Genomic DNA, 23,960 nt, shown 5'->3' on the forward strand with positions numbered 1-23,960 from the left:
TTCACAGGCTTTTCGTGATATTCTGTGTGTCTTGTGTGCAAACACTTATCTAAGGTAATTATATCATAGTTGTTTTTAATATTCAGTTATTAAATAACTTACTATAATATCAGTTTTCCAAATGAATGTACATTAAACTTCACCATTACGATTACGAAAGGAAACATGAACCAAACTTAGATTTCTTCTTCTTGGGAAGAAAAAAAAAAAGACGGTATGATGGCTGTGTCTCTTTTATGTATTTGGACTTGTTTTGAAGGATTTATATTTGTGAATTAACTCAAAGTTTAAATTGGTTTAATTTCATATACCACTACAATTTAAAGTCAGTAAACAGAAGTAAGCTGAAGTTATTTTTGGTGATTTTTTTTAACTTTCAGAGAAAGCAACTTGCTTTTCTGAGTATTCATGGAATAGTTTTTCCTACATTTATGGTTAAAACTGTTTTATTACATTTATTTGTGGTTTTAGTAGTCACTAGAATTATGGTATAAACAAATAGAAGCAAAATATAACTAAAGCACACACTGTTATAGGACATGAGAAGTAAATTGTGAGGAAAACTTCATCTGAGAAAAAATTTTAACTCAGATTGCATTATATTTGTACATATAGCCATTAGATTTCTTGTTTTTTAATAAAGTTTATTTTTTAGGCCAATTTATATTTACAGAAAAATTGTAAAATTAGTGCACAGGGCTTCCATGAACCCTATGCCCTCTGCTTATATTTTCAGTAAACAACTTTGTATGGTAGCCAGAAGAGCTAATTAGAATCTTATACTTGAAATGGTAAAATCTTATTTGTTGAAATTGTTTCCAAATCAAGAGAATTAATAGATCCACTCTACCTTGTTCTGGTCAGATGGAGCCCAGAGGATGTGTCTTGACATTCTAAAAACAATGTTTTTAGAGCTCTGAAAACTATTCATATAAGGAGTGCATTAAGAGACTTGAGATATTTAATTGAATAATAGATGATGAGGGGGTGCATGGCAAGTGTGCTAAGCTACTTCAGTCTTGAATGACTCTTTGCAACCCTGTGGACTATAGCCCTCCAGGCTCTTCTGTCCATGGGATTCTCCAGACAAGAATATTGGAGTGGGTTTCCACACCCTCCTCCAGGGTATCTTCCTCACTCTGGGATCAAAACCATGTCTCTTATGTCTCCTGCGTTGGCCAGTGAGTTCTTTACCACCAGTGCCACCTGGGAAGCCCATGATACATGGCTGCTGTCTCAAAAAAACTGAGCGGGTATGGTGGCTCAGTCAGTGGTAAAGAATGCACCTGTCGGTCACGAAGAACCCCTGGAGAAGGAAATGTCTCACTCTGATATTCTTGCCTGGAAATCCCATGAACAGAGAAAGAGGAGCCTGGCGGACTACAGTCTTTGGGGTTACGAAAGAGTTGGACATGATTTAGTGACTGAAACAACAACAACCATGTAGAGGACAGACTTGAGGGGCACGTGGGTGGAAATGAGGTCTTTCTTGGTGATTACATTCCTGAAAGTTCTGGCTCTCTATGGGTATCTGGGCAGAAGGGTCCTTTAAACCACAAAAATAATACAGTTGACTGTTGAACAACATGGATTTGAACTGCGTGGTTCCACTTATTCGCAAACTTTTTACAGTAATAAACACTATACTATTACTAGATCTGTGGTTGATTGAATTTCAGGATACAGAGGGACCAAGTATATGGAAAGCCGACTGTAATTTATACTCAGACTTTCAACCGCACCCCTCACTGTTGTGTCGTTCAAGGGCCAACTGTATGCTTATGGTGATACAATCAGAAAAAATAGTATATCAAGAAAAGAAGAAATATTCCCGTCTCTTAGATGTATTCCTCAATTAGTGCTGTTTATAAATGGCTTAGTTTGTATCATTGCAGTAAATACTTCTGAAAGCACAGTGTATTTTTTTTTTTACTGGTATTACTCTGTAACTTTCCCTTTATTTAGCAGTTTCTCTTGGGCATCTTGCTCATACTTTATAGTAGTCCCCATGTTTTATTTATTCATTATCACGAGTGACTATCATGTACTTAGCCATTCTCACATTAGTGGAGTTTAGATTATACTTCTCTTTTTGTCATAACAACCAATGCTATGAGTAATTACCGACTTTATACACATTCATTTGGACACTTATTTCAGTATTTAGAATAGTTAACATATTTGAAATGGGACTGCTGGGTCATAAGCTATGAATATTTTACAGTTTGCTGGATACTGAGAGAATAATGGTGAGAGTGTCCATTTCTCTGCATGTCTATGAACACCAATGTTATTAAGTTTTCTTAATCACATTTTCTTACTGGTAGTTTTTTAAGAAGTAACTCATTTTACAAAGTGAAGTGAAGTTTTACATTTTTACCAGTGAAGTACATCTTTCCATATGTCTGTTGGCTATTTGTATTTCTATTTTGTCCATTTGAAAATTTATTTATGGTGTCTTTTTATAGTATAGACAGTAATCTTTTGTCTGTTATGTGTATAACAGGCTTTACTCTAGAATGTCAGTTTGTAACTTATTAATGGTCATTGCTCTATAGAAGATTAAAATTTCTGTACAATCACAACTGTACACTCTCTGTTTTCTGTTCATTTCTGCGCTTAGATACACTTCCCCACATCAGTATCATAAAAATAGTTCCCCATATTCTCTTTCATAGTTTTTTGCAAAATAAATATGTGTAAAGTAGATAATGCAATGATTTGATATTCATAAATTTTGTGAAGTGATCACCACAACAAAGTTAATTAACACATTCAACACATCTATCAACTCACAGAGTTACTGTGAGTGTTTGTATGTGTGTAGATACTTAAGGCCTACCGTCTTAGCAAATGCCAAGTATACCGTGCAGTATTATTAAGTATAGTCACTGTGCTGTACGTTGCTTCCTCAGAATTTCTTCATCTTATAACTAAATGCTTGTACCCTTTAAGGAACATCGCATCATTATGCCCAGTCCCCAGACCCTGGCAACTACCATTCTGCTCTTTCTTTTACGTTTTTGGGGGTCACTTTTAGATTCCACATACGAGTGATACCATAAAATATTTGTCTTTCCTTGTCTGCCCTATTTCACGTACCATAATGCCTTCCAGGTTTATCCATGTAGTGGCAAATGCCAGGATTTCCTTGTTTTTCTTTCTTTTTTTTTATGGTGGAATAATACTCTGTTGTATTAGAGTATACACACATGCCACATTTCCTTTATTCATTGTTGACCTAACAAAATAATTGGACTGCCAGATAATTTCTTCAGCAAAATTGGGTTTACTGGGGATCAGCAGAGGATTGCACTTTGAGGTTTACCACCATGGTGAGCCACATGCAAGTCCCTGCACAGCAAGGAGAAGAGAACACTTTTACGGAAGGGAAAACAAAGTTGTGAGAGCTATAGTAAACAAAAAAGTTCATGGCTTTTCATTGGCTGACTACTTGCCAGGAAAGAAGAGGAATCCTTATTCTTCTTGTTGGACTCTTCTATTGTTTCAGGGCATGAAAGTGCCCCCTTTTTGTCTCCCAACTCCTATTTAATTGAGATTTCCATTTTTTTTTTCTTTCTCCCTTTTGATCAAGACCTTTCTCTGAAAGCAGCATTGATCGAGAGTCAGGTTTTCCAGTTTCAGTAGCTTTCTGTCCCTTAATGCCAGGAAGGACTTTTTCTGTGTGTAGTGTCTGCAGAGGAAAAGTATACTGATTAGAAACCTATTGAGGACACATGCAAGTAACAAAGAGAGATGGGAAGGAGACCTCTCAGAGACTTTTTATCTGAAGTTTATACATTATCAAGATCTTAGATCTTTGTGATCATCTAAAGTGCCATGTCATCCTCAAAGGTTTGATGATAAATTTCCAACAGGCCTGATCTGGATATCCTGGGAAATCCTGTACCTCTTGTTACATTTTTCAACTTAGGCTGATTCTCCTGATTACACACACACACACACACACACACACCCGTGCTCACCCGTGCTTTCTTTTCACTTCCATTTTAGTGGGATATTTTTTGTCATCCATTCACTTAAAAGTGTGTATCCTTCATGCTTATCCTTAAAACTAAAATGAGACTCTCATAGGCAGCATGATTGGGTCTTGTTTTTTATCCATTTAGCCACTCTTTGTCTTTAGAGAATTTAATCAATTTATACTTAATTATTAATAGATAGGGATGGCTTATTTTTGCCATCTTGTTTTCTTTCTGTTTTGTAGTGTCTGTCTTCCTTTCATGCTATCTTTCTTCATCATGTGATGATTTTCATAGTGGTATACTTTTATTCCTTTATCTTTTGCATATCTGTTGCATGTTTTTGCTGTGTGGTTATCATAATACATCTTATAGTTATGAGTCTATTTTAAGCTGATAACAGCTCAACTTCATTTATATATAAAAATTCTGCTTTTTTACTTCCCTCGTCCCCATTTTATGCTTTTGATGTCACAATCTATATCTCCTTATATTGTGTATGAGTTAGCAAATTATTGTAGCTATATTTATTTTTTAATGCTTCAGTCTTTTTATACTAGAGTTAAGTGATTTACACACCACTATTACAGTATTACAGTATTCTGAGATTGACTATATAGTTACTTTTACTAGCTAATTTTGTGCTTTCGTGTATGTTTATGTTACTAATGAGCATTCTTTCATTTCAGCTTGAAGGACTCTCTTTAGCATTTCTTATAAGGCAGGTCTAGTGATGATGACTCCCTCAACTTTGTTTTTCTGGGAAAGTCTTTCTCACCTTCATCTGAAAGACAGCTTTGCTAGGTAAAGTATTCTTTGATGGCAGATTTTTTTTTATTTGAGCACTTTTAAGAATCCCAGTCTCTCCTGGCTTGCAAGGTTTCTGTTGAGAAATCTGCTGATAGCCTTACAGGGGTTCCCTTATATGAGATGATTTTTTGTTTTCGAAGTTCATTTTTTGCTTTTGACAGTTTTATTATATCTAGTGAATTTGCAGTGTGTGTGGGGAGTTACCTATGAGCTTCATGTACTTGAATGTCCATATCTCTCTCCAGAGTTGCAGGTTTTCAGCTGTTATTCTTTAAATAAAGTTTCTGCTCTATTTATATAATTATTCATGGAAATTTCAATCTGAACACTCAAATTTTTCTTTAGCTCAAAGGATATTCTCTTTCCCTCTCTCTTTTGCTTTAGCCTCTCTTTTTTGAACATCTATTATTATATTTATCATATTTTTTATTTCTTTTTTCTCCTCAGAATTTCATGAATGCATCTTCAACACAACTTTCAGTTGTGTACACTGCTATTTGACCTTTTTTTAAGGTTTTAAATTTGGCAAATGTTTTTTTAATTATCTCTGAAAGCTCTTTTTTATTACAGCTTGTTTTATTTGTATGGATACAGTGTTCTCTTAAGCATCTGTGAAGATAATAATTGGAACTTTCATTTAATACTCTTATTACTTATATTAACACTTTCTTGAGAGTTCATTTGCTCATTTATCTTGGTGTTTTTCTTCCATCCTATTTGTTTCTCATGATTTGATTGTATACTGATATTCTAAATTAGTTACTAGATTTATTTGTATCCATAGTTATTGTTGGGGTCTTTGGTGATTATAATACTTACCTACCAGGCCTCTTCCTTACATGCAATCACTCACTACAGGATTCTGTTGTGACTGACAGGTTTCTGGACGTGTGGGAACCCATACATCCACACCCACTTCCACCCTTGACTGCAGAAGTCAGGAAGGAGCTGCAGTGGTGGCAAAATAATTGAGTGATTTCAGTACTCTTCTCAGTGGCCTTCCCCTCACTACTCTTTTTTTTTTTTTTTTTAAATCTCTGGATCTGTGTGTGCCCCTGAACTTCCTTATACTTCATACTTTCATATTTATACTGTCTTACTTCTCTTGCCAAACCCAAAATCCATATGAGAAGGCCTTTTATACTACAAAGCTTTGTTATAAAAGTGAAATATTGTCTTTACAATGGGAAGCAAAATAAGCAGTCTTGTACCTCTTCCCAATCTAACACAAACTGTGGAGAATAAGAACAGGATCTGTTCTGTTCACACTGTGTTCACTGCACAGTGTCTGGAATACGGTAGGTATGCCATAAATTTTTAGTAAATTTTTAGACATAAATATTTAGAAAATTTCTAAAACAACTTTTGTGGAACTAAAATTATTTATATGCTTTACCCAAAAAATTTATTCTAGAAATTTATCCTAAGGAAATACTCAGAGATGCTTACAGAGTTTTAAGTGCAAGGATGTTCATATTTATAATTGTGAAAAATAAAAATAACTCAAAAGTCACAGCAGTTCTTATCTAAAGCATAATATATGTGTGTGATTGAATATTTAATAAATATTCTTTTTATTATTTATTTCTCCAAAGGGAGTATTTAGCAATCAGTAAAACCCATTTTGTCTTAACCAAAGAAGAGCATTTTGATATACTTTAAATAGAATGACTATAAATCATGCCTTTTAAATTTCCATTGTTTTTAGTAATTTTTATCTAATTTAGTAATTTTTTGGTAGAACTTAGTAATTTTTACCTAACAGCTTTATTTATATATTAATTTATTTAAAATATAAGAACAAATAAGTGGAGGTTCATTCTGATATAATCATAGTATAATGAACAGTCAGTTAATAGAGAATATTTTTGTTTTATTCCAGAAAACAGCTCCTTGAACATGGTGAGGTAAAGCTTTCATTTTAATCTCTGCTAGATTTGTGTATTATATTTAAGTTCAAGGATATTCACAAAGGTATAACCTTGCTGCAGGTGTACCATCAGCAGTGCTAAAGTGGTTCAATACTGATAGTAAATTTCTGCTGATCTTCCCACTTTTTAAGCTGCTCTCAATTTTGAAGAATGGTAAGGACTTGACAACCAGAAAGCTGATTTATGACCACTGAGTATAATTAAATTAAATTACCTTCATTCATTCATTCATTCAACAATAATAAACATTAATTTCTAGCCCGCTGAGCCAATCAGCTATGGGCCATCAGGGTAGGTACTGTGACTGGTGACTTTGCCACACACAGACTTGATGGTCAATCAGTTATAATCTTAGCAGTGTTACAGGATAAACCAGATAGTATAGCAGTGTTCCTGCTCTCAGATACATCTAATTTTTCAGTGGAGAACAAAACAGGATAGTCTTTTTTTTTATGGTGCTAAATTGTTCTGCGATAAGAGAAAAAATAGCATGGGCTAGAAATATGATTTCCTAAGTAATAGAACTTTGAGTCTGAAGGGACAGGTCAAATTTACATGAAAGGACCACTGATTGTGAACTTAATAGGAATAGCTTATGATGATAAACAATGTGTTTTGAATAGTTACTATGTGCCATGTACTGTGCTGTTTGAGTCTCATAATATTATTCCCACTTTGCAAATAAGAAAATCATGTTAATTAAATGATATTAGCTGTTAAAGATAAATGATAACATCAAAATGACTTAACTCAGTGGAAGTTTAATTCTTTGCTCACATAAAGTTAAAACCAGAGTTTCGGATTAGCAGGTCGTTCTCCAACAAGCAGTGTTTCAGGGACCCAGATTCCTTCCACCTATGGTTCTGCCATCTTTAATATGTGGTTTTCAGGCTTGATTTGTACAAGCCAACAAAGAAAAAAGAACACTGCGCACTGGAGGCTTTGTAAGAGCTACCCCTGGAAAAGAGACAAATATCGCTTCCTGCTCACAGCCAGAACTCAGACATATGGCCACACCTGACTGCCAGGAAGTTGGGAAGTGGAATCTTGCTGTGTTTCTAGGAATAAAAGCAAAGAGTCTCTGCCAAGAACTGGAGACCTGGAGAAATGAAACAGTTCACCTAAGGTCTCACAGCAAATTTGCAGTAAATCTTCCATTTATCCACTGCCAATCCGTTTCCAGCGCTCCTAGAGGAGTGGTCAGCACTTTCTGCTTCCTATGCGCCAGGTATTTTGGTTGGGGAGGGTAGTTATTTACTTACTTTTATACTTTCATTCTCACAACAACCCACTGATGTAAATACTATTACTTTTTATTTCACAGATTAAAAAAAAATGTTACAAAGAGATGGTCAGTAACTTGCCTAAAGTCAGAAAGCTAGAGTGAGCTGAGCTTTGTAGAGCCAAGTACTATGAATCCAGGCAGTGTAGCAACAAAATCTATGCTGTTTGTCATTCACTCTGCAACCACCTAATTCCATAAGTATTCCTTAAGTTTCTGCCTCCCTTTTTCACATTAGTTTGCTACCTTCTCATTGTCATTCATTTCTCCATTTATTCTTATTTTGCCCACTTTTCTCTTTTGTGTTAATTCTGTATATTTATCCATTCAATCTTTATTATGTGCCTACTATACACCAAGTTTCTACTTCTATGGAAATGAAGGTATATAGTAGAAGGAAAAAACGAGAACATATAAGTATATGTGAAATGACAAAGGGAGATATAAAAGTAGTACAGAAGAAGTGATTAAATCTGTGTGGAGGGGATGTGGTAGTTGGAGAAAGGTTTTTAAAATGTATATAGAGGAATAGCTAGCTGAAGACAAAGGATGCACGTGTGCAAGGAAGACAGAAGGTAATGAATTTATCTGGTTTAGCTCAGTTCAGTGACTCAGTTGTGTTCGACTCTTTGTGACTCCATGGACTGCAGCAGGCCAGCCTTCCCTGTCCATCACCAACTCCCAGAGCTTGCTCAAACTCATGTCCATTGAGTCAGTGATGTCATGCAACCATCCCATCCTCTGTTGTTCCCTTCTCCTCCTGCCGTCAATCTTTCCCAGGGCCTTTTCCAATGAGTTGGTTCTTCACATCAGGTGGCAAAAGTATTGAAGCTTCAGCTTCAGCATCAGTCCTTCCAGTGAATATTCAGGACTTATTTCCTTTAGGATTGACTGGTTTGATCTCCTGGACGACTCTTAAGAGTCTTCTCCAACATCGCAGTTCAAAAATATCAGTTCTTTGGCACTCAGCTTTCTTTATGGTCCAGCTCTCAAATCCATACGTGACTACTAGAAAAAGCATAGCTTTGACTAGACAGACCTTTGTTGGCAAAGTAACGTCTCTGTTTTTTAATATGCTGTCTATGTTTGTCCTAGCTTTTCTTCCGAGGACCAAATGTCCTTTAATTTTATGGCTGCAGTCACCATCTGCAGTGATTTTAGAGCCCAAGAAAATAAAGTCTCTCATTGTTTTCATTTTTTCCCCATCTAGTTGCCATGAAGTGATGGGAATGGATGCCATGAGCTTAGTTTTCTGAATGATGAGTTTTAAACCAACTTTTTCACTCTCCTCTTTCACTTTCATCAAGAGGCTCTTTAGTTCTCTTCGCTTTCTGCCATAAGGGTGATGTCATCTTCATATCTGAGGTTATTGATATTTCTCCCTGCAGTCTTGATTCCAGCTTGTGCTTCATCCAGGGTGGCATTTTGCATGATGTACTCTGCATATAAGTTAAATAAGTAGGGTGACAATATACAACTCGATGTACTCCTTTCCCAGTTTGGAACCAGTCTGTTGTTCATGTCCTGTTCTAACTGTTGCTTCTTGACTTGCATGCAGGTTTCTCAGGAGGCAGGTTAGGTGGTCTGGTATTGCCATCTCTTTCAGAATTTTCCACAGTTTATTGTGATCCACACAGTCAAAGGCTTTGGCATAGTCAATAAAGCAGAAATAGATGTTTTTCTCGACTTAGGCTTTTTCAGTGATCCGACAGATATTGGCAATTTGATCTCTTGTTCCTCTGCCTTTTGTAAATCCAGCTTGAATATCTGGAAGTTCTCATTCACATACTGTTAAGGCCTACCTTGGAAAATTTTGAGTATTACTTTGGTAGTATGTGAGATGAATGCAATTGTGCGGTAGTTTGAACATTTGTTGGCATTGCCTTTCTGTGGCTACGGCTGAGTTTTCCAAATTTATCCATAGATATAAGGCAAATCAGTGTTGCTGATGGATAAAAATGACAAGGTGGGAAAAGTAAGCAGCATTAGACTGTGGGAGCTTTGTATGCAAAGAAGCTGGACGTTATCAGGACCTTGTTGTGAAGTTGGAGATGGTGTGGTCAGATCTGAGTTTTAAATACCTTAGTCTGTTGGCAGTAAAGAAGATTATATATATATATATATTTTTTTTGAAAGGCAGTTATAAGTCAAGCTGACCAAAAGAGGACAGTGATAGAAAATCTCTAATTTTTTTTAAACTAAAGTGGGTATGTTAAACTCCTAATACATAAACAGATTTAAATTTCTAAAAATAGTAGATCTTATAGAAGGAGATGATAGCTTTCTGGGCAGTACCAATGTGAAGTCTTGTGTCTTCCTGGCACCTAATCCTACTCCCACTTGTGACTCACACTTGATAAATCTCTTTGATTTGGGATGTAACTGTTTTCACCTTGACTTCCCTGGTGGCTCAGATGGTAAAGCGTCTGCCTACAATGCGGGAGACCCGGGTTCGATTCCTGGGTCGGGAATATCCCCTGGAGAAGGAAATGGCAACCCACTCCAGTATTCTTACTTGGAAATCCCACGGATGGAGGAGCCTGGTTGGCTACTGTCCATGGGGTCACAAAGAGTCGGACATGACTGAGCAACTTCCCTTCACCTTAAGGGATGACAGGGTGTGAGAGGCAGAAATGTTGACAAACTCTGAATGTGATATGATAATGAAAGGTTGTACATTACAGCTTGTTTCAAAATTAGGTGAGGATTTTGAATAAATCCTTAGGATACTTTTTTCACCAGGGAGTAAGTTCTAAGTTCCTTGCTTTGTGCCAACCCTCTGAATCAGGGACAGTCTGCAAATCTCAACTCACTAAATGAACCCCTGGGTCACCTCCCTACTGTCATGATATTATTAAAGTTTGTTAGATTAGTGGAGTCTATTGTGATTTTTTACTCATAATTTAATGTATTTGTGTTTTATTTGTTCCATCATATTAGTTAGTTTTAGCCAGCTGTTCTATGTTACGAGCTTAGAAATTAATGAAGGAATACATAGTAATTCACAGGAAAGAAAAAGAAAGAGATTTAGAAACAATATTTAGTTCCAGAATATCATAATCCTGTGAAGAACTTGTGAAAAGATGGGCTAGGGAGAGATAACATTTAGAATAATTAACTCCTGAAAATTCTTTTGACCTACTCATACCTCATTTTGAGCATGACAGTCAGTATTGCATCAGCCTTCACTTTTGTCTAGTCCCTAATTTATTATATTTTGTGATTACTTTATATTAGATCCTTTATATTTAAGTCCATTTTATTTTGTGTTTTATATTATAAACAAAGTTTTTCTGTTATAGCCAGAGGGCTTTATATGACATACAGCTGAAGGCATATGTCATAACATACAACTTATTTGGAGCTATTCAGTTGAAAAACTGAAGTGATCCAGAATTTGGGGGAGAAATTACTTCTTTTGAGAAACTGGTATTGAGTAATATATTTTGGGAATCCGTACACTTCTGTATTCACAGATTAATAGAACTATATTGTTGAATAGTTTGTTGTTTGGAGAGAAAGCATAAGTTAATAGTGCAAAATCATAATTACAGTTTTTAGATAATTGAGAACTGAGATGCACCAATAGGTGTGGAAGTTACAGGAAAACACTAGTTCAGTTTTAGAAAAGATTTTCTCACATATATACAGCATCTGTCTTTGTAATAGGTACTCCTATGGCATATTCCTATCCCGGAAATGGTGAATATTCTGTTCATAGATTTATAGAAGTGATCCCTGTTTTGGGTAGTTGATTAAAGTAGATGGCTCACATAATCTACCAATCTGTGATTTAGTGGCCCTCCAAAAAAGGACCTATTTGGGTGTGAAATGTGTAGGTTTCTTTTCTTTCTCCAAAGCATGATTCAGATTTTGTTCAAGGGTGAGTCTGACTAAGGAAAATGAAGGGTTGATTTTGAAATAAATTTTCCACATTCCAAACTTGGGTTCAAGAATTATTTTAAAAAAGATTTCAGTTTTTAAACATCATTTTAAAATGAAAAAAATAGCTTTAGGTACACTTTTTGTCATTCTGTTTTATTTTTATTTTATTTTTATTTTAATTGGAGGCTAATTACAATATTGTGGTGGTTTTTGCCATACATTCACATGAATCAGCCATGGGTGTACATGTGTTCCCTATCCTGACCCTCCCTCCCACCTCCCTCCCCATCCCATCCCTCAGGGTCATCCCAGTGTACCAGCCCTGAGCACCCTGCCTCATGTATCAAACCTGGACTGGCAACCTATTTCACATATGAAATGTTTCAATGCTATTCTCTCAAATCATCCCACTCTTGCCTTCTCCCACAGAGTCCAACAATCTGTTCTTTACACCTGTGTCTCTTTTGCTGTCTCATATATAGTATCATAGTTACCATCTTTCTAAATTCCATATATGTGCATTAATGTACTACATTGGTGTTTTTCTTTCTGCCTTACTTCGCTCTCTATAATAGGCTCCAGTTTCATCCACCTCATTAGAACTGATTCAAATGCATTCTTTTTAATACCTGAGTAATATTCCATTGTGTGTGTGTACCACAGCTTTCTTTCTTTTTTTTTTTTTTACTTTTTTAAAAAATTTCATTTTATTTTTAAACTTTACAATATTGTATTGGTTTTGCCAAATATCGAAATGAATCTGCCACAGGTATACATGTGTTCCCCATCCTGAACCCTTCTCCATCCCCATACCATCCCTCTGGGTTGTCCCAGTGCACCAGCTCCAAGCATCCAGTATCGTGCATCGAACCTGGACTGGCGACTCGTTTCATACATGATATTATACATGTTTCAATGCCATTCTCCCAAATCTTCCCACCCTCTCCCTCTCCCACAGAGTCCATAAGACTGTTCTATACATCAGTGTCTCTTTTGCTGTCTTATATACAGGGTTATTGTTAAATCTTCCTAAATTCCATATATATGTGTTAGTATACTGTATTGGTGTTTTTCTTTCTGGCTTACTTCGCTCTGTATATAGGCTCCAGTTTCATCCACCTCATTAGAACTGATTCAAATGTATTCTTTTTAATTGCTGAGTAATACTCCATTGTGTATATGTGCCACAGCTTTCTTATCCATTCATCTGCTGATGGACATCTAGGTTGCTTCCATGTCCTGGCTATTATAAACAGTGCTGCGATGAACATTGGGGTACACGTGTCTCTTTCCCTTCTGGTTTCCTCAGTGTGTATGCCCAGCAGTGGGATTGCTCGATCATAAGGCAGTTCTATTTCCAGTTTTTTAAGGAATCTCCACACTGTTCTCCATAGTGGCTGTACTAGTTTGCATTCCCACCAACAGTGTAAGAGGGTTCCCTTTTCTCCACACCCTCTCCAGCATTTATTGCTTGTAGACTTTTGGATCGCAGCCATTCTGGCTGGTGTGAAATGGTACCTCATAGTGGTTTTGATTTTCATTTCTCTGATAATGAGTGATGTTGAGCATCTTTTCATGTGTTTGTTAGCCATCTGTATGTCTTCTTTGGAGAAATGTCTATGTAGTTCTTTGGCCCATTTTTTGATTGGGTCATTTATTTTTCTGGAATTGAGCTGTAGGAGTTGCTTGTATATTTTTGAGATTAGTTGTTTGTCTGTTGCTTCATTTGCTATTATTTTCTCCCATTCTGAAGGCTGTCTTTTCACCTTGCTAATAGTTTCCTTTGTTGTGCAGAAGCTTTTAATTTTAATTAGATCCCATTTGTTTATTTTTGCTTTTATTTCCAATATTCTGGGAGGTGGGTCATAGAGGATCCTACTGTGGTGTATATCGGAGAGTAATTTTGCCTATGTTCTCCTCTAGGAGTTTTATAGTTTCTGGTCTTACATTTAGATCTTTAATCCATTTTGAGTTTATTTTTGTGTATGGTGTTAGAAAGTGTTCTAGTTTCATTCTTTTACAAGTGGTTGACCAGTTTTCCCAGCACCACTTGTTAAAGAGATTGTCTTTAATCCATTGTATGTTCTTGCCTCCTTTTTCAAAGATAAGGTGTCCATATGTGCTTGGATTTATCTCTGGGCTTTCTATTTTGTTCCATTGATCTATATTTCTGTCTTTGTGCCAGTACCATACTGTCTTGATGACTGTGGCTTTGTAGTAGAGCCTGAAGTCAGGCAGGTTGATTCCTCCAGTTCCATTTTTCTTTCTCAAGATCGCTTTGGCTATTCGAGGTTTTTTGTATTTCCATACAAATTGTGAAATTATTTGTTCTAGCTCTGTGAAGAAAACCGTTGATAGCTTGATAGGGATTGCATTGAATCTATAAATTGCTTTGGGTAGTATTCTCATTTTCACTATATTGATTCTTCCCAATCCATGAACATGGTATATTTCTCCATCTGTTAGTGTCCTCTTTGATTTCTTTCACCACACCACAGCTTTCTTATCCATTTGTCTGCCGATGGACATCTCAGTTCAGTTCAGTCACTCAGTCGTGTCCAACTCTTTGTGACCCCATGAACCACAGCACGCCAGGCCTCCCTGTACATCACCAACTGCCAGAGTTCACCCAAACCCATGTCCGTTGAGTTGGTAATGCCATCCAACCATCTCATCCTTTGACATCCCCTTCTCCTCCTGCCCTCAATCTTTCCCAGCATCAGGGTCTTTTCAGATGAGTCAGCTCTTTTGTATCAGGTGGCCAAAGTATTGGAGTTTCAGCTTCAACATCAGTCCTTCCAATGAACACCCAGGACTGATCTCCTTTAGGATGGACTGGTTGGATCTCCTTGCAGTCCAAGGGACTCTCAAGAGTCTTCTCCAACACCACAGTTCAAAAGCATCAATTCTTTAGCGCTCAGCTTTCTTTATAGTCCAACTCTCACATCCATACATGACCACTGGAAAAACCACAGCCTTGACTAGACAGAGTGTCAGACTCTGCAACCCCATGGACTGCAGTACGCCAGACTTCCCTATCCTTTACCATCTCCCAAAGCTTGCTCAAACTCATATCCATCGAGTTGGTGATGCCATCCAACCATCTCATACTCTGTCATCCTCTTGTCCTCCTGCCTTCAATCTTTCCTAGTATCAGGGTCTTTTCCAGTGAGTCGGTTCTTCGCGTCAGGTGGCCAAAGTATTGAAGCTTCAGTATCAGTCCTTTCAAAGAATATTCAGGATTGATTTCCTTTAGGATGGACTGGTTTGATCGCCTTCCTATCCAAGGGACTCTCAAGCATCTTTTTCAGCACCACTGTTGAAAAGCATCAATTCTTCAGCATTCGGCCTTCTTTATGGTCCAACTGTCACATCTGTACATGATTACTGGAAAAACCATAGCTTTGACTATATGGACCTTTGTTGGCAAAGTGGTGGCTATGCTTTTTAATATGCTGCCTAGGTTTGCCATGGCTTTTTTTTGCAAGGAGCAAGCGCCTTTTAATTTCATGGCTGTAGTCACCATCTGCAGTGATTTTGGAGCCCCCCCCCAAAAATTCTGTCACTGTTTCCATTTTCTCCCCCATATACTTGCTATGAAGTGATGAGACCAGATGCCATGATCTTTGTTTTTGAAAACTGTTCCACACCATTAAATAGTCTTCCAATATATTAATGTCTATATAACATGTGATAGTGGAGCTTCTCTGGTAGCTCAGATGGTAAAGAATCTGCCTACAATGCAGGAAATGCAGGAAACCTGGGTTTGATTACTGCATTGGGAAGATCCCCTGGAGAAGGGAATGGAAACCCACTCCAGTATTCTTGCCTGGAGAATCTCATGGACAAAGGAGCCTGGGGGGCTACAGTACATGGGGTTGCAAAGAGTCAGACACAACTGAGGAACTAACACTTTACTTTTCACATGTGAAAATGCAATAACTTACTTAGTCTTCTATATTGTTCATTTAGTTTGTTTCTATTTCTGGTGTGAAAAACTCACTTAAGTTACCATCTTTATAGAAGTATTTTTATGTTTTGATTATTCCCTTTAATGCCTAGAACCAAAATTTAGGTTGGTTTGGTTCTAGGGTCTTGGCTAGACCCTAGCCAAGGTTGGCTCTTTTCTAGGATCTTGATAAATATTACTAAATTACAAACATATACCAGTTATTACAGTGTGTGGTTTCATGGCACCCTCTCTAATACTCAATATTAATTTAATATTTGTCAATTTTATAGATGAAAATATTATTTTTACTATTTACCTTGTTTTAATATTAGTGGTTTAGAACATGAATATTTAGTTAATTTTACTTGTATTAATTCTTTGTCCATTTATGTACTGAGGAGTTTGTTGATATTTTATGAATATGTCTATTAGAAAAGTTTTGTTTGAAAACTTAGCTCAGTGAAACTCCATCTTAGTCAAAATGGGGTGTCCTACTGATTAGTACAAATATTTATACAATTCCACTACTTCTAAAATAACCTAGATTGTGTTACGATTTTTGTTGCTGACTAAATATCACAAATTTTTGAAGCACCCCATTTTTTTAAGTCTCTGTGATTCCCTTTCTCACCTGGTATAGGGCCTTGCTCAAATACCACCTTTCAGGAGTTCCACTCTGATGATTCTAAGTACACTTGCAACTTCTGCCTGTGACCTCACACCACACCCTGCACTTCAGTCTCCTTTTCAGCTCTACTTCCTTTTCCATTATGCTTACCACTTTCTGAAAGACTGTTTAATAGGTTTTGTTATTTGATATGTCTGTTTATTTTCTGTCTCTCCTTACTAAATGTACTAAAATGTGAATCTCCTGAGGACCGGAATTGCTCAGTGGTGTTTTAGCACCCTCCTGTATCCAGCACTCACAACAGTACCTGGCATATAGCAGGCATTTGATAAATCTTTGTTGAATGAATGAACGAATATTAATAGATGTATTACTGAGTTAAAAGATCCTTGTCCTAGTGAATACCAATAGTTTTAATATACTTTATTGTACATATACTAATTTTAAAATATGAAGTGAAAATTAATTTTTGTTTTTGTTTTTATAGATAATTTTTCACACATTGCAGTTGTTTGCATTTACTCCCCTTGCCATTTTAATTATGAGACTGAAGCTCTTTTTGACACCTCATATGTGTGTTATGGCTTCCCTGATATGTTCTCGGCGGGTAAGGTATTCATTCTTTTATAACTACTCTATAACACTATAGCAACTACAATGTAGTTAATCATGGTTTTGGTCACTAATCTAAAACATAAAAACACTTGGTGTTTTTTTATCTTAAGTGATTTAAAGTACTAGTTTGTGATTCATTATAGCATAAGAAAAGCAAATTCAAGTAGCTTTGAAATTTATTCCTAGACTTTAGCTGATAATTCTGTGACTTTCCCCTCTATCAGTATTCTCACTAATATAGTTTTTGAAATTCAGGTAAGTGTAACAGTTTCATGGCCCATCAAAACTATCCTCAAGTGCTCTTGTAATACTAGAGAAGATGCAGTGCAATTGTTCTAGTATTGTCCTGTTGGGCTTGGATAATCTGTGGAAAAATTGTCAGTTTCTAAGGTTCTGTTACTGTAGCTCATATGCAAGACAGCTAGATAAAGTAGCTAGAATTTTGGGACCAAGTTACTTCTAGAGACCCCTTACTTGGTCTTGATTATAAATGTTTTGCCTTAGAATATCATAATACTTAAATTCCTGAGAGGATAAAAATTGTCAGTACTAATGGTGTTTCCCTAGATATTCAAGATGTCCATAAAAGACATCCAGATATTATAGGATTTAGTTCGAGGATATGTCAGAATTATGATTTGTTAACCTTAACTCCTGGTTGTACATCTGTCCTGGAAGGATCAGGTATTTCTTCTTTAATTCTTTCAAGAGGAAAGTAAGCTCCATTTTTAACTGGATCATATAATTCTAAAATATTTGCAGGTTTTAAACAATAGATAATTATTATATTCTGTATATTATTAGTATCAAATGGTAATCCATCTTGGTTTAGGTAGAAAGGTGAGAATATATTACTGACCCAATAGCACTGTTCATATAAGAATGATAAATAAATGGTTTCTTTCATTTCAGCTCTTTGGCTGGGTTTTTTGCAGAGTTCGTTTTATGCCTGTTATCCTCAGTCTTGTAACAGTAATGTCAATACAAGGTTATGCAAACCTCCATAATCAATGGAGCATAATAGGAGAATTTAATAATTTGCCCCAGGAAGAACTGATACAGTGGATCAAATACAATACCAGGCCAGGTATGTAGCTGTTTTGATTATATGTATAGCTAGCACACACACATACACTTATACACATTATATGTTGTTATACATTTATGTATATTGTATAGTTGTCATTTCATATATGTATGTGTGTATATATGCAATTTAAAAAAACACATGCATTTATACCTTCACACATTTTTAGTGTGTTAATTGCAGCGTTCATCAAATCAAATTTCCAAAAGGAAACTTTGTGTCCTCTTTAAACCCCTCCTGGATACCTGTCAAAAAGAATTTTAATTGATATCTAGAGTTAATAATTGTTCACAAGTTATATGCTATAACTCTGAGATTATTACTGTATCATAACAGTGACACTTCAAAGTAAAAAGCCTTTAATAAATGACAAACTTTTGCACTGTGTGACAGGCGACTGGAGAAACCAGTTTTGACTGTGGGGAGGTTAACAATACCCTTCCCATTACTTCCGCCAGTGCATACCCTCTGCTTCATGTCTATAAAACCAATCACATACAGAAGGGTTAAAATCTTGGACATTTGGGTTTTTTCACTAACTCATCTCAAAAAGATGATTATACATGCTACTTTTAAATAGTTTAAAATATTTTTTTAGTTTTTCTTTTCTTACAGTCTTTATCTAAGACCACCTCAAGCAGATTGATATTTACTTCATTTTTAAATACCTTTCCAGAGAATGCATATATTCTATGCTATTTTCTGCAACTATTCTATAGTCCTGTCCGAGACAGTTTTTTCTGGCTTAATTTCTTCACTGTGATTTATTTAAATTTATTCTGTGACTCTTTGAGCCACTTTCCTCTTAATCTCCTATTTGATAGTCATCATTCTACTATTTAGCTATCATTAAGGTAAACTCTTATAAACTTCAACTCAAATATTTGGTCTGTGTCTTTCAAAGGATGACAGTGACAATGCCTCATAACTTAGACTCTTAGAGTCTTAGAGCTTCCAGGCTAGTTTAGTCAGAATTTTTGAACTAATCCTTTATTTTTTCCCTATAAAGTACACGGTAGTTACTGCTTTTAATCTCTCTCACCCCTCACCACTTACAGCTGTTTTTCCAAAGCTTTAAAAGGTATCTGTTCTTTTCATGTTTGCTTGCATCTTTGTTCCAGTGTTTGTCTTGGGTTCTTGGCAAAGAAAGCCTATGTTTAGCAAACTTACCCTTCTAAGAGATTTCCTACAAACTCTTACGTCATTTTTGCCTCTTCTTTGATCCTACCAATTTTTCTCATCTCTGTATTATGAGTTCTCTCATGGTTACCACAGGTTTTATTAAACGAAGCTTGAGATTCTATAATTAGGGTGAGACTAGAGCTTACATTCAGGTCTACCATGTAGCTTTGCATAGTTTGTACACAGCACAAAGGTGCTCAGTTGAGAGGACAAGAGGGAACTGTAATCCAGCCTGTGGTCCACTCACAAGTCATGTATTCGTGAGGTTCTGTCAGATCAGAAGGGATACTTTTTTCTAATACATGCAGTAGGCTAATTGGAGATTTAAATATATTATAGAAAAGATCCTGTGGTTTCCCTGTCATGCTCATATTTGATGCCTTACTCCCAAGAGGAAAGAAGCAGCTAAGGAGTATTTCTCCCTTTCCCTCTGTTTCATAGACGGTTTCTTCTCCGTGGTTCCAGTTCTTGCTGGACAGGCTTCCCTAGTTTCTTCTGGATGACCCTAGTCCTGAGCTTGGGTCCCTCTAGCCCAGAGTTTCTCAACTTTGAAATTTGGGGCTACCCTTTACACTGGCAGAATAATATTTAGCAGCATTAGCAGCATTCCTTTCTTCTACCAATCAGATGTCAGTAGCACCTCTCCCGTAACAGTGTGGTAACCAAAAATGTCTCCAGAAGTTGCCAGGAACAAAATTACTCCTGACTAAGAGCTTTTCATCATTAATTATTGAATCTTACAGTAATAAAGATATGTTTACTTCAGTTTATTTATATGTTTTTTAATTTAAGGCATATGCTGCTGCTGCTAAGTCGCTTCAGTCGTGTCCAACTCTGCGCGACCCCATAGACGGTAGCCTACCAGGCTCCTCCGTCCATGGGATTCTCCAGGCAAGAATACAGGAGTGGGGTGCCATCTCCTTCTCCAATGCATGAAAGTGAAAAGTAAAAGCGAAGTTGCTCAGTCGTGCCTGATTCCCAGCGACCCCATGGACTGCAGGCATATGAAGAGATATAAATCCCTTAGAAGAAATGTAATTGCCCTCATTGTCAACAAAGGAGTCCAAAATGCAGTACTTGGGTGTAATCTCAAAAACAACAGAATGATCTCTGTTTGTTTCCAAAGCAAACCATTCAATATCACAGTAATCTAAGTCTATGCAGCAACCACTAATGCCAAGGAAGCTGAAGTTGAATGATCTGTGAAGACCTACAAGACCTTGTAGAACTAACACCAAAAAAGATATCCTTTTCATCACAGGAGACTGGAATGCAAAAGTAGGAAATCAAGGGATACCTGGAATAACAGGCAAATTTGGCCTTGGAGTACAAAATAAAGCAGGGCAAAGGCTAATAGACTTTTGCCAAGAGAATGCATATACGGTCTTCCAACACAGAAGAGACAGCTCTACACATAGACACCACCAGATGACCAGTACTGAAATCAGATTGATTATAGTTTTTGCAGCCAAAGATGGAGAAGCTCTATACAGTCAGAAAAACAAGACCAGGAGCTGATTGTGGCTCAGATCATGAACTCCTTATTGCCAAATTCAGACTTAAATTGAAGAAAGTAGGGAAAACCACTAGGCCATTCAGATATGACCTAAATCAAATCCCTACAATTATACAGTGGATGTGACAAATGGATTCAAGAGATTAGTTCTGATAGAGTGCCTGAAGCACTATGGACAGAGTTTCATAACATTGTACAGGAGGTGGTGATGAAAACCATGTCCAAGAAAAAGAAATGCAAAAAGACAAAATGGTTGTCTGAGGAGGCCTTACAAATAGCTGAGAAAAAAAGAGAAGTGAAAGGCAAAGGAAAAAAGGAAAGATACACTCATCTGAATGCAGAGTTCCAAAGAGTAGCAGGGAGAGATAAGAAAGCCTTCCTAAGTGAACAATGCAAAGAAACAAAGGAAAACAATAGAATGGGAAAGACTAGAGATCTCTTCAAGAAAATTAGAGATACCAAGGGAACATTTCATGCAAAGATGGGCTCGATAAAGAACAGAAATGGTATGTACCTAACAGAAGCAGAAGATATTGAGAGGAGGTGGCAAGAATACACATAACTGTACAAAAAAGATCTTATTGACCCAGATAATCAGGATGGTGTGATCACTTGCCTAGAGCCAGACATCCTGGAATGCAAAGTCAAGTAGGTCTTAGGAAGCATGACAATAAACAAAGCTAGTGGAGGTGATGGAATTCCAGTTGAGCTATTTCAAATCCTAAAAGATGATGCTGTGAAAGTGCTGCACTCAATATGCCAGTAAATTTGGAAAACTCAGCAGTGGCCAAAGCACTGGAAAAGGTCAATTTTCATTCCAGTCCCAAAGAAAGGCAATGCCAAAGAATGCTCAAAGTACCACACAATTGCACTCATCTCACCTGCTAGCAAAGTAATGCTCAAAATTCTCCAGACTAGGCTTCATTAACTGAGAACTTTGAGATGTTCAAGCTGGATTTAGAAAAGACAGAGGAACCAGAGATCAAATTGCCAACATCCATTGGATCCTAGAAAAAGCAGAAGAAGTCCAGAAAGGCATCTTCTTCTGCTTCATTGACCACGCTAAATAAAGCCTTTGACTGTGTGGACCACAACAAAATATGGAAAATTCTTCAAGAGATGAGAATACTAAACCACCTAACCTGCCTCCTGAGAAACCTGTATGCAGGTCAAGAAGCAGCAGTGAGAATTGGACATGGAGCAATGGACTGGTTCTAAATTGGGAAAGGAGTACGTGAAAGCTGTATATTGTCACCTTGCTTATTTAACTTATATGTAGAGCACATCATCAAAGAAGGCAATGGCAACCCACTCCAGTACTCTTGCCTGGAAAATCCCATGGACGGAGGAGCCTGGTAGGCTGCAGTCCATGGGGTCGCTAAGAGTCGGACATGACTGAGTGACTTCACTTTCACTTTGCACTTTCATGCATTGGAGGAGAAAATGGCAACCCACTCCAGTGTTCTTGCCTGGAGAATCCCAGGGATGGTGGGGCCTGATGGGCTGCCGTCTATGGGGTCGCACAGAGTCGGACACGACTGAAGCGACTTTGCAGCAGAGCACATCATGCAAAATGCTGGGCCAGATGAAGTGCAAGATGGAATCAAGATTGCTGGAAGAAATATCAATAACCTCAGATATGCAGATGACACCACCCTTGTGACAGAAAGCAAAAAGGAACTAACAAGCCTTTTGATGAAGGTGATAGAGAAGAGTGAAAAAGTTGGCTTAAAACTCAGTGTTGAAAAAATGAAAATTGTGGTATCCAAGCATGGCAAATAGATGGGAAACAATGGAAACAGTGACAGACTTCTATTTTCTTGGGTTCCAAAATCTCTGCAGATGGTGACTGCAGCCATGAAATTAAAAGACGCTTTCTCCTTGGAAGAAAAGCTACAACAGACCTAGACAACGTATTAAAAAGCAGAGACATTCCTTTGCGGACAAAGGTCTATCTAGTCAAAGCTATGGTTTTTCCAGTAGTCATATATGGATGTGAGAGCTGGACCATAAAGAAAGCTGAGTGCCAAAGAACTGATACTTTTGAACTGTGATGTTGGAGAAGACTCTTGAGAGTTGGCCAGGAGATCAAACCAGTCAATTCTAAAGGAAATCAATCCTGAATATTCATTGGAAGGACTGATGCTGAAGCTGAAGTTTCAGTACTTTGGCCACCTTATGCAAAGAACTAACTCATTGGAAAAGACCCTGATGCTGGGAAAGATTGAAGGCAAGAGGAGAAGGGGATGACAGAGGATGAGATGGTTAGATGGCATCACCGACTCAATGGACATGAGTTTGAGCAAGCTCTGGGAGATGGTGAAGGACAGGGAAGCTGGTGTGCTGCAGGCTGTGGGGCTGCAAAGAGTTGGACATGACTGAGCGACTGAAGAGCAACAACAAATTCATTCAAAGTTACGTTTAGAATGGTTAATAATATTTGAAAATAAATATTCAGTTATTTCCAGTAGATCTGAGTAATATGCCTAGTTCTTATTGGTGGTTTTACTTTGCTGATTAAAAGTGATAATGATCTTCATAGTTATATAATCATTTATTATATGATTCTAATAAATCATATTTATTTCTTTCATTTGGTCTTTTTGTCTCTCAAGAAATACAACTAAAACTGAAGCCACACAGTAGATTTTGGTGTATCACTAGTTACAACCACAAAGCAACGGATTTATACATGGTATTATTCCAGAAAGTACTACTAACATGTAATGAAATGGTTTGATGAAATGTATTTATAAAGTCAAGACTTAGTTATGAATATTTAAAAGTGATCTGAGGGAAGAAAACAATGCCTTCATCTGTCAAGTTCTCAGGATTACAGTTCATAACCCATGAAACTCACTTTAAAACATGTACCATGAGACTTGCCCTTTATAAGTCTTCTAGTTCCTAGAACTTTAGACTGTTGGAACAAGATATGAAATTTTACAATTCTTTCCAGTCCCGTCTTTGTAGTGCTGTCTGTTAGTATAGCACTTGAACAGGGCAGTGTGCTCTAGTGAAGTGGCTGAGAGGGTGGGCCCTGAGAGTTCCTAGCTGTGCTGTCTAGGGCTAATTGCTTTGCTGTCTCT

The 23,960-nt window shown here is 37.0% G+C and overlaps 1 protein-coding gene across 2 annotated transcripts in view; it reads left to right on the forward strand.

Annotated features, from left to right (window-relative positions):
- Positions 1 to 23,960, forward strand: part of DPY19L2 (dpy-19 like 2) — a 92,569-nt gene that overhangs the window by 62,857 nt on the left and 5,752 nt on the right. For both annotated transcript variants that reach the window (XM_061414158.1, XM_061414157.1), the window contains 4 exons: positions 8 to 54; positions 6,676 to 6,700; positions 16,959 to 17,078; positions 17,999 to 18,173. In XM_061414158.1, coding sequence (XP_061270142.1) covers positions 8 to 54; positions 6,676 to 6,700; positions 16,959 to 17,078; positions 17,999 to 18,173 — 367 coding nt within the window. The remainder of the gene's footprint in view (positions 1 to 7; positions 55 to 6,675; positions 6,701 to 16,958; positions 17,079 to 17,998; positions 18,174 to 23,960) is intronic.

The sequence above is a fragment of the Bos javanicus genome, chromosome 4, assembly GCF_032452875.1.
Source record: "Bos javanicus breed banteng chromosome 4, ARS-OSU_banteng_1.0, whole genome shotgun sequence".
Lineage (NCBI taxonomy): Eukaryota > Metazoa > Chordata > Mammalia > Artiodactyla > Bovidae > Bos > Bos javanicus.